The sequence below is a fragment of the Juglans microcarpa x Juglans regia genome, chromosome 2D (assembly GCF_004785595.1).
Source record: "Juglans microcarpa x Juglans regia isolate MS1-56 chromosome 2D, Jm3101_v1.0, whole genome shotgun sequence".
Taxonomy (NCBI): domain Eukaryota; kingdom Viridiplantae; phylum Streptophyta; class Magnoliopsida; order Fagales; family Juglandaceae; genus Juglans; species Juglans microcarpa x Juglans regia.
This window is the reverse complement of record NC_054596.1, coordinates 7,703,795-7,715,214: the sequence shown is the minus strand read 5'-3', so window position 1 is coordinate 7,715,214 and position 11,420 is coordinate 7,703,795. Positions and strand designations below refer to the sequence as shown.

The following is an 11,420-nucleotide window of genomic DNA, read 5'->3' as shown; positions in this document are numbered from 1 at the left end:
CAAGTCCTTTCATATTTGATTTTGAAATAATACAATATCGACTTGTTCTATTATATATGTAGAATAATATGCACATGGAATAGGCAACTCTTTTTTTTAAGAGTACGATAACCTAATTTTATTAATTAATCAAGCTTATGGTGGACAAGCACCTTGTACATATAATGAAGCTTGGGGTTATAAGGAGAGAAATAAAGGTCCAAACCCAAGTTCCTAAAAAAAATAAGAACTTTATATAGATATTATAAGAAAACAAGTAAAAATCTATAAAGTTTGGTACCAATAATAGCAAGATCTGCACGATCGAGAGAGATCAAGGCAATCAAATGCTTAGGGAGTTGAAATAGAGATGAAAAACTTATCATATGTCCTACTACACTATAATTTGCTAGATTGTCTGCTAGCATATTACCTTCTCTGTAGACATGATTAATATTGAAGGAAAAATCATTCTTGAAATGTAAAATATCATCTCAAATGGTTAAGTAAACCCAGGGAGAGATGAGCCTTTAGTGAGCCAATTAACCATAGTGAGAGAGTTAGTCTCAACAACCATATCAGTGATGCTCAAGTCATAACACAAAGTTGAACCAAATCTTAATGCAGATAATTCTGCAAAAATGTTAGTACCAACAACCAAAAAACAAGAGAACCTGGCAATATTAGAGTAATTATTGGAATGTAAACCACCATCACAACTAGCAGGCCTAGGATTACCTTTTGGGGGAATCCATTTGACCAAGATAGGTCTTTTTGCCCTAATAGTGATTTGTGAGATATGCAAAAAATTGAGAACATCAATATTGAAGTTAGACGTCATATCTTTAGGTCCTGAAGCCACTTCTTAATCTTACCAATAATGGTAATGACAGTAGTATTAAAATCTTCAAATCTTGCTCTATTACGAGCTAACCATAAATTTCAAAAGATAAGAGATGGTAATAAATGAGCAAGGAAATTAAATTAGTAGAACCCTTAAAAGAAGACCACCAATGAATAGTAGTGTTTTTTTCAACAGCTAGAGTCAATAAGACAATGACCAAAAACATAAGAGAAATAAAACCAAATGCTCTTTGCAAGAGAGTAGTCCAAAAAGACATGGTTAACATATTCAATAGAGCTCTCAGAACAACAAGAGCATTTAGAAGCCATGTGAATCCCACATCGTTGGACGCTATCATCGAGGAAATTCCATTATGTTACAGTTTCCAAACGAAGACTAAAATTTTGGTAGGGAGGACTTGATTTCAAATAAAACTCAAGGCATAATGCTCTAATATTACGAAAAAGGTTCCAAGCAGACTTGGAAGAAAAATTACTATCATGGGAATGTTTCCAAACTCTAATATCATGACCATGTTTAAGAGTGATAGGGAAGTGATTAATTTCATGAAGTTTGGTGGTATCACCCAAATTAGAGAGGATAGGTATTTTCCATCCAGTCGATGAGCAAACATCTTTTAATTGAAGTTGAGAGAATTGTTGACATGGAACCTTTATGAGCTCAGGAACCATTCTCCATCTAGTTTTCATACTAGAAATTTAAAGCGTCCTTCCTAATTTTTCATCGGCTTTCTTGGTGAATGAGTGAGAGGTAACAACATATAACTTTTCAAGAACTAGAATGATAAGATTTATGTGTTGTTTGGATAGTGGGTCGAGATGAGTTGAGATAAAAATTGAAAGTTGAATAAAATATTGTTAGAATATTATTTTTAATATTATTATTATTTTGAGATTTGAAAAAATTAAATTGTTTAATATATTTTGTGTAGAAACTGAGAAAATTATAATGATAAGATGAAATGAAACACTTACTATACCCTTTATAATGTCAAGCGATGAAAGTCGTTTCTCATGTATTTGTGATGACCTAAAGGCAAGTCTTTTTCAATAATAACTATTAATGTTGTTTTATTATTATTGTTATTATTATTATTATTTGGGTGGTGGAGGAGCGGGGTAAGTGTTATATAATGTTTAATGCTCTTTTCTCCTTAATCTTTTAATCAATAAATATTTTATAGTACTTTCTTAATCTTATATTGTAAAGGTAACGAGAACTCATCATTTTTTGTCTCTTGTCTTTGTCCTCTCCTAGAGAAAATACTCAAGTGGCGTCCCCCTTCTTTTACTTTGTCAACTTTCTTATTTCAAAATCTTGAATCAATTCTTGATGTACCTTCACATTAAATTGATTTTACATTCTCTTTATTGGGGACTTCTTCTAATTTTTTTTTTCAAAAAAAAAAAAAATTTATATTAGCATAAAATGATAAACGCACTACCCTTGACAAAAACATATATAGTTTTTTTTTTTTTTTTGAATAAAAACATATATATTTGCGGCAGCAAAATCAACAGGGAGTAGGATCAAAATGAGATTGGACGGTCTTGTTAATTAAGAAAAGAAAATAAAAAAGACAGCTAAAAGCCAATAATTGATTATCCCCACACCAACCTAAAAAGCAAAACCAATGCATAGTTGCAAACAAAACCTTGATGCTTCCAATACATTTGCCTTTTTGTATTTGCATGTTCAAACGTACGGCTCTTTGATCAACTCTCTCCCAACATCGTTTTGATCTATTTGTTTCCTAGCCATTAAAAATGACATTTCTTTGTCTATACCAACAACAGTACAGAATTAGAAGAAGTTGTAATTAAATGGGGAAGACATCCTTTTCTCAAGATTTAGGAAGAGGCTCCCCTCTAATAAATGACTTGAATAGCTCAAGGGCTACTCTGGGCTTGAAAAGTGGGACTTCATGGCCTGCCCCTCTCACTGTTGCAAATGTTAGCCCTTTATACACCTCTGTCCAGCCTCCCACCTTCAAAAAAACCATGACCCATGTAGCAAAAGTCACAAACATACGCATTGGGCATATAGTGTTGTTATTTGTTTGGAAAATACTTTAATCAAGAAAGGATTATACAAAAATAAATTCACAAATTAATGTGACTTGATGTGATACGTCAAATTGTAAAGTTATTTTTATTATAAAGTAGATCTAACGAATTTTATAAAATCACACCAGTTTGTAGGTTTATTTTATATAATCTTTTTATATATGCAACAGTACTTCTCTTTCCTTGGTATGAATAAGCTAAAAATTTGGTTTCCCTCTTGCCATTGGGAAGGTATATAATATCATACGATTAATTATCTAAGAAAATGAGGGTGTTGGAAATCAGAAGGTAAAGGTTAAAGCTCATGACATTCCTCAACCTAATCCAAACCCCATTCAGATTGGCATTTACACTGAAGCCAGAGAACATTAATTTAAGATGTCCTGCTTTTTCTAGGCTACTTTCATGGGCTGAAAGCATCCGAGGAGACCAATATTAGACACGTACGACAATAACAAGGATCTTGTCTGATAAAATCCGAGGCTTGAAGTTAATTTACTTACCTGCTTATTAACATACCAAGGGTACCATGGAATTGTGGTTTCTAATTTGAGCTGAGCAAGGGAATATCTGGTGGCCGTAACTGGCACCACTGAATCTACATCACCACTGCATCATCCCGAGAAAAAGAAAACAAAATTGTTATTCAGAATAATGCATGAACGGAATAGGTAAAAAAAATATATATTAGGAGATATCAAATTGTTGGGGCAGCAAATAAGCCAACCTAAACACCCAAATTCTCAAACCACCGGCTATCATTTCCCTATAAATTGGAAGAATGGACGCATCCGTGTCGTTCCAATTTCGGTTCAAAACCTCGCTGCATCATGTGAAATTTGCAATATCTCATCATGTAACACTCACTAGAAAGGGATCAAAAAGCTAGTGATACTTATCAAATCACCTGTTATGGACTCACCTGCAAGCAGTCCACTTATAAGGAATTTTGGTTGTATTGGCGTGGAGTGCTTTCTGCACATCCGGCCTATTGTAGTAAATCTCAGCATATTTCTCAGTACAAGGATCATACCCTGACATTTGCCGGAAAATCTGGAAAACAGATTAAAAAAAGCTTCAAACAAAAACTTTAGAATCTCTGATCACACTTGTTGATGTGTCATATTTTAAGATACTGTATAGTATTACCTGACGGGGTCGGTGAGGCAATCTCATGGTATGGCGAGTACCGGTACTGGTACCACCAGAAGTACTGTTGCAACGGGGTCCATAAATGTTATATTGATCAATGTAACCAAATTCTTGATCCACGGCATAATTATACAATGACTCGCATTCGTCCGATTCCTTCTGTCGCTTGAAATCGCATGTGTTGACCAGTTGCCGGTATGTTTTATCGGAGATCATGGCATGGCTCCACCAGTATGTCACTGTCCCTAGGTTATCATAGTAGTTGTCTGTGACTGCATTTCCAACCTGCGCGCATTTCATCAACGATCACCATATAATATATATATATATATATATATATATATATATAACTAGCTAGAATTAAACTTAGATGAATATATTTATGTATATTAAAAGAAGTCATGCAAATTGGAAATAAAAACATGAAGAGATTCTAATTTGAATATACCATAATTCCTTTCAGATTAATCGTCTGTTTCGATTGTATATTGTAGGTCATAATTTCTTTAGCCAGCTGAGGAACATAGTGGCCAGCATAACTCTCCCCGGTGAGATAGACTTCTCTGTGCTTGTAACGTGGGAAACGATCCAGCCAGCGTATAAGGAATTCCAGGGAGTCCCTGGCTAAATCATAACCTCTGATAAGAACATTACTTAATACTCTAAATGGATCGAATATGTCTTAAAACTATTAACGAATATTAATGATATATTACGAGGCTTCATTAATTATGCAAGAACAGTACTTAATTAATTAATTTACCACTTCAATTATCAAACTAATTTTGCAGTACTATGGATTTTTGTTTTGTTTTTTTCCCGATTTCAAAGACATCATTCAAATCATCATGATGATATTCATTTTTTTTTTTCTTACATCATTAAAGAACATCATATGTAATACTTTTCTTAACCCAACAAAAATTACTCTAGAATGGCGGCCAATTAGCTGATTGATTATGCAAAGGTTGTCTGCAAGGTGTGCTAAGCGTGGGGCAAAGATCCATCAAATACAAATGGACATGCAATTAATTATGCATGCTTCATATATATATATAATGTCTCTTCATGTTCTACAATTGGATGATCTTAATCTTCAAAACCATGATATTAAAATGCATGCAACAGTTGGTCAAAATCTTAATTAATTTTTTTACCAAACTGCTAGCATAGAGTACGTAGGACCATAAGTAGTTCATCATAAATGAGTGCATGCAAGCTGCTACGTACAGCTGGGCTCTCAAATATGGCCTACATGCCAATAATTAATCATAATATTAAGAAATAATAATAATGATGCGAGAAAAGAAAAAGAAAAAGAAAAAGAGGGGTTTTGGAGTCCAACCAGTGCGGCGGTCACCGGTATCAAGAAGATCAGACATCCTGTTGCTGTAAGAGAAGCCGACCCCCGCCGGAGTTTCCAAGAACAAGAGGTTCGCTACATTGTTCCATGAGAACTTGTTGAGGTACAGACCTGAGGCCGTCTTATTTATTCTAAATGGACCAATTTCTTCGGATGCACCATATGCCACAGAAGAGCAGCCAGGGCCTAACACATGACCAAGTGCATCAAATTAATTAATGATCAGGACCTAATAATATTTATGATATTCATGCATGCGGTACTAATTACCATAGTCTTTTTTGTGGGTAGAAAATACAAAAATCAAATTTGATGGTGACTAATATATATAAATATATGCAAGAAATTAATATTTTCGTTTAAATACCCTTATAAAGTCCTAAATTAAATTGTTTGATCCTTTTTGAACGGAGAATTACAAAACATATATATTAATTCAACAAAATAAAGCAAAATTAACATCAAGCTTAATTAACTTGGGCTAGGTCAGAGATTAAAATTTTCCACTTCCTTTTTTGTGTATTAGTTATCCATCATTCTATTTCATGTGCTCGACATGATCTTGGGCCTTGATGGGGGCATTTAATTAGCAACAGATAAAAACTTCAAGTTATACTACTTTTAGCTGTATATATATATATGCATTCATGGTACTGCACACGGACATGCAAAGGCCAACATGCAGAAACTGCAAGGGCTGTGGCTGAATAAATGTGGTTGCTACCAAGCATTGATTCCTTTCGATCCGTCAGTTGTCCATGAAATTTGGGGCGCGCGGGGGGGTAGAATTTGCGGCATTGATCTGATCTTTTTCCTTCTTTTTTATTTTTACCTTGTGTTAGGGCTTAGATCATCATCTTCTGCTAATTTTTGAAACTTTGAAGTTAGAGTCATGAATATATAAGCTTGCATGTACGTACTAGCTAGTTATGTCATCGCCCCTAGCTAGCCAGTTGTATAGCCAATTGATGTGGGCTTTATGTCCTTATCTTGCCTTTTCCCTTTTGTACGTACGTTTGGGTGTAAGAATTAATGACACTTATGGCAATCAAAATTGTTCTTCTTGTGGGAAAAAAAAAAAAAAGTTTATAATTTGTTTCCACTAGATTATCCTCCACCAAAAAAAAAAAAAAAAAATGCCCAAAGATGCATATAGATTATATTTTCTAGCTCCAAATATAATATAGATAAAATGATTAATACATTTTTTCATATGATTTTGTGATAAACATTAATATTAATGGTTCTATTATTTACTAGAGTCATAATCATTTATTAATATTTTGAGATTACTGGTAACTAATTAATAATTAATTTCAAAAAGCTCAAAATAAATTTCTGCAGAAATCAGTATCGAACATTTCGGCCGGCATTAATGAGAGAAGTGGTTTTTAGGATATATGTGAAACACATCAGGATTTAAGGATGTAACATAACAAATTAGAGAGAAATTAGAACAATATTGGACGTGATGGATCCTATCACTTAGAGCAATATAACAGTGACTTCAAAAAACTTTTGATTACTTTCCTGAACCATCTCAAAAGTCGTACAAGTGACCTTCAGATGTTTCTCTGAATCCATGGCAAAACCGTATTACTACTTGCGTGTATACTGCATTCACGCTGAAAAGTTTGGAGCACGCATATGTAGACATATATCCACCCAGATTTATGTATTTGCACAGAGAGAGAGAGAGAGAGAGAGAGAGAGAGAGAGTCTAACCTCCATTAAGCCACACAACCAAGGGTTTTGATAAGGGGTCATGGACAGCCTCGGTGAGCCAGTAAAAGAGGGCTCTTCCAACAGCATGATTAACAGTGACATAGCCTGAGAAATGTTGGAAAGAGACCTTAGGCTGCCCAGGAAGTTGTAATATCCTGTCAGCTTCTTCTTCTTCGTTTGCACCAACCAGCCCAACAAGCAAAACAAAGACCATGGATACAAAGATCTGCCTTTTTGCCATGACCACGGCCTCAACGAAGAAGAAGACAGAAAAAACAAAGGGAGATGTCTTTCTTCCTAGTTGTGTGTGTGATGTGAAGTCATGTGGAGTGTGTTATTCAGGATGGATTAAATAGGAGAGAGCGGGAGAGAGAGAGAGAGAGAGAGAGGTGATCAGAACTCAGAAGTGTGTGCGGTATGAATGTCATCAGCCGATGCCAGTGATAGGAGCACTCGTTTACAATTTTGTTAAACGGGGCAACGCACATAATCAAAAGAAACTTTTAGCCTCATAAAACCCAAATAATTAGCTTTTATTTTCTCCTATTTGTTTAAAAAATAATTCTATTTAAAAGTATTTACACTATATCATAATTTAAATAAACAATATTAAATATTATCAAATTTTAAAATTTAAATTTAGAATAAAAATTTAGAATTTCAGCTCAACTAGAAGCGCATATATATATATATATTTATATATTATTTTAGAAAAATGCTTGTGTGCAATCCAAATATACAAACCAGCTTTTTCTTTTTTTTTGAATGTTTAAAAAAGTAATGCCTAGGAGATTTGTGTGTGTTTTTTTAATATTAAAAAAAAAACATTGATATGCATATTTAAAATTTTAAAATAGACATGATTTAGTATGCACTCTAACATCGTCTATTATTTTATTATAAGGCCGAGGGAGTGGCCAAGTAACGTAAGTTTGAGGTGTTTATTGAGGGATATTATTGATTTGTAATAAATAAGAGGTGCAACAGAGTTACAGACTCACATGGCTTTCGCATGCCCATGAAACAGTCACTTTAATCCTGATCCATCAATTCGTTTTGTATTTATGTTCGAGACTTTGACTACCTTTTTTGCCAGATCGGCTTTATCCACTACTCCCATCATGATGTACTCATCCACCTTTTTTTTTTTTTTTTTTTCAGCACTACCTTCTTAATAAGACTTTTTGTATTTTCACGGCTACTACTAGTTCATGCGTATAAGTTGTAAAATTCATATATATATTATATAAGTGGTTATAAAATAGAGGAAACATAAATTCTTGTTTTTTGTTAATTTTTTATTAAATCAGCATTAAATTACCATAATTGTGGCGCCCCTAATCCCCTTATAGAAATACACAGGGATCGAGACGCCAGGATGGTGACAATACGGTCACACATCCCAACGAAGTGTCAGTGTGTGTAAATGCAACAGTGTTCAAATAAAATAACGCAGCGGATAGTCAACTAAGTACCAGAATTTAATTACAATCAAACATCAGTAAAGATTTAAATAGCAGTTATACAGTCATCCATAAAATAATTTACAATAGTTTAAAAGCTACAAACGAGTGATCCCAGATCACTCCTCAGGCGGAGCCGTCTCCTCAGGCTCGCCCTCCTCCTCCTCATCAGCATCAAAATCTGCGACACCACAAAATGGTCTCGCAGGTAAGTATAACCCAAACAACGACGTAATACAAAATGCATTAAATGCAACTAACATGCATGCACATGAAAACATGCATTTTTCCACAAAACATCATTTTTCCAAAAATGATAAATTTTCCAACACACACACACCAAAATCTCATTTTGGTCCGAATTATCCGTAAAACATTTTCCCAGAAAAATGATTTACCCAAAAAAATCAACTCGCACTATTTTCCCAGAAAATAGTGCATTAATACCAAATGCACCATGCATTATTTCCATATGCACCATGGTCTCCCCTATGGACCATCCGCACGTCCTGGCTTCGCAGCGGTGCTCAGTTCCGCGCCCAGCGCGTACGTGGCCAAGCACTCACACTACGCAACGAGCGATGCCCAGTTCCGCGCCCAGCGCGTACGTGGCCAGACATCCTCTAGTCCCCGCCAGCAGAAGGACCACGGAGTCGGCACGAGACCATCTCGTCCGATTCCATTGTCGCCCGGCGACAATCCAGGGGACGTTACTCAGTATATTCCGCTCCCGAGTAACCAGAGGAGCTCCACCGAGTTAATGCCCCATCTCGGCTTGGGTCGTGATACACACGCATCGAAAATATCATCACATAAAATCATAGCTTTTCAAATCACATGAACATGAATGCAATACACGAAAACCCAGTTTTCTTTTACAAACATGATCATGCATGAAATAATGAAATGCACATGATCCAACACAATATCCAAACCAACAAATCCAACCAACCCATCAACAACAAATATCCAATTCAACCAAATCAACCAAACAACTCCAATCACAAATCCATCCGACCTCCGAACTCCTCGGACTCAGTCCGGCATGCCAAAAATACAGTGAAATAGGTTAGTGCAAAAATACATTTAAATTACGAAAGTTCTTTGGAGAAATACTTACAGTGCAATATAATAATTTTCCGAGGATCGCGAAGTTGAAAAAAGCGACGTTTGAGCAACACCACAGTGTAAAATACACTGTGGCCGTGGGTCACAGATACCCACTTTTCAACGAGGACAAACGAAGACCCAAGATTGATAGGGTAGGGCCTAGGGAGGTCGGTGAAGCTAGTGGTGGTGGTGGTTTGCCGTGGGTGGCGGCGCAAGGGGCGGTTTTAGGCCCGAAAAGTGCAAATCGGAGATGGACTTGGTGGGGCTTCACCGGTGACGGATCGGAGCTGGGGTTGGGTCCAATGGGTTGCCAAGAGGCCGGGGATGAAGTGGTAGGAAGATGGTGGCCGGAGGTGGCGCGACGGCGGCGCAAAGGAGGAAAACGTGCCGCGGCGTCGTGGGTTTCGTGGGCTTCGTGAAGGCTAACGGCGGCACGAACGGCGGTGATACTGGTGGGGTAGGACGGCCGGCGGCTGGGGAGTCTAATGGGCTGGGCGGTGACGACCACCGCCGGCGGACGGCGGCGCTGGGAGTGGACAAGGGAAACGGGCGGAGGAGAGGGAGGAGAGAGAGGGATCGTGCGGGAGAAATAAATCCGAAGGAAAAATAAGAAGAAAAAGAAAAAAAGAGGAAAAGAAAAGGAGAGGAAAGAAAAAGAGGGAAAAAGAAATGAGGTCCAATCCTCATAACTTGGGTCACAAAAATGATCCAACGGAAACGATTTTAAAACCACAAGTTAAATAAAATAATTTAAACGTAATGGTAAAGTCAAATTGAAATAATTAAATCCCACGGTAATTAATTTAAATATTAAAAGCAATTTAAATGCATAATAATAAATAAATATTTGGAAAGCACATAAAAATAATTTTCACCAAATAAAAATCATAGAAATAAACTCACTAAAATCCAACCAATTTAAAATAAGAGAAATTATTTTAATTACATAAAAATAATTCCTTCAGTAAAAATACACTAAAATACGGGGTGTTACAATAATAGATTTGAAAATAGTAATTTTTTTGTCCTTTAATCCGTATTAGTTGTGTCTTTTTTTTATCTCTTTCAATCTTTTTCGGTGTTATTTCTATTATTGTCTCTTTATATTTACGATCTTATCACTTTTTCTGATAGATTGAAATTGACTCAAATATGAAACTTAATATTTTTCTGTTCGTGCTTTGTCCCTCCTGAGTTCTCTCTCAATTGAGATCCTCTCTTTTCTCTCTCTTCGTCTTCTCTTTTCTATGCATATTCTTTCTTCTTTTGGCTCTTCAAGTTTGTTTTTTAGTGTTGAGTTTTTTTTCCTTTTATTTTGTTGAAGCTGATTTTTTTTGCTTGTCTAATGTGCATGTTTTCATCTTTAGGTTTGTGGTATTGGATTTGTGTTGATCGACTGCATCTTCAATTTCATGGGTGTCTAGATTTGACTGGTTTTGACAACCTAGAGTGTTTTTCCTTTCCTTTCGTTGAAGTTGATTTTTTTTGCTTGTCTAATGTACATGTTTTCATTGAAAATTTTTATTTTCCGTTAAATCAGCGTTAAGTTACTACGATAGTTTTGAAAACAGTAATTTTTTTGTCCTTTAATCTGTGTTAGTTGTGTCTTTTTTTTTTCTCTTTCAATCTTTTTCAGTGTTGTTTCTATTATTGTCTCTTTACATTTACGATCTTATCACTTCCTCTGATAGATTGAA

The 11,420-nt window shown here is 35.6% G+C and overlaps 1 protein-coding gene across 2 annotated transcripts; it reads right to left on the bottom strand.

Annotated features, from left to right (window-relative positions):
- Positions 1–2,422: 2,422 nt before the first annotated feature.
- LOC121248307 (serine carboxypeptidase-like 25) lies at positions 2,423–7,673 on the bottom strand. Of its 2 annotated transcripts, none has more exons than XM_041146735.1 (8): positions 7,151–7,667; positions 5,408–5,611; positions 4,511–4,686; positions 4,060–4,347; positions 3,833–3,963; positions 3,638–3,733; positions 3,414–3,519; positions 2,423–2,831 (listed from the first exon to the last, which is right to left on the bottom strand). In XM_041146735.1, the coding sequence occupies exons 1-8, from the start codon at positions 7,389–7,391 to the stop codon at positions 2,688–2,690; spliced, it is 1,386 nt and encodes a 461-aa protein (XP_041002669.1). In that variant the 5' UTR covers positions 7,392–7,667; the 3' UTR covers positions 2,423–2,687. The 2 variants fall into 2 exon arrangements, 1 of the variants encoding a protein (XP_041002669.1); XR_005937419.1 differs by having other exon boundaries at positions 2,789–2,831; positions 3,663–3,733; positions 7,151–7,673.
- Between the last annotated feature and the right edge of the window lie 3,747 nt (positions 7,674–11,420).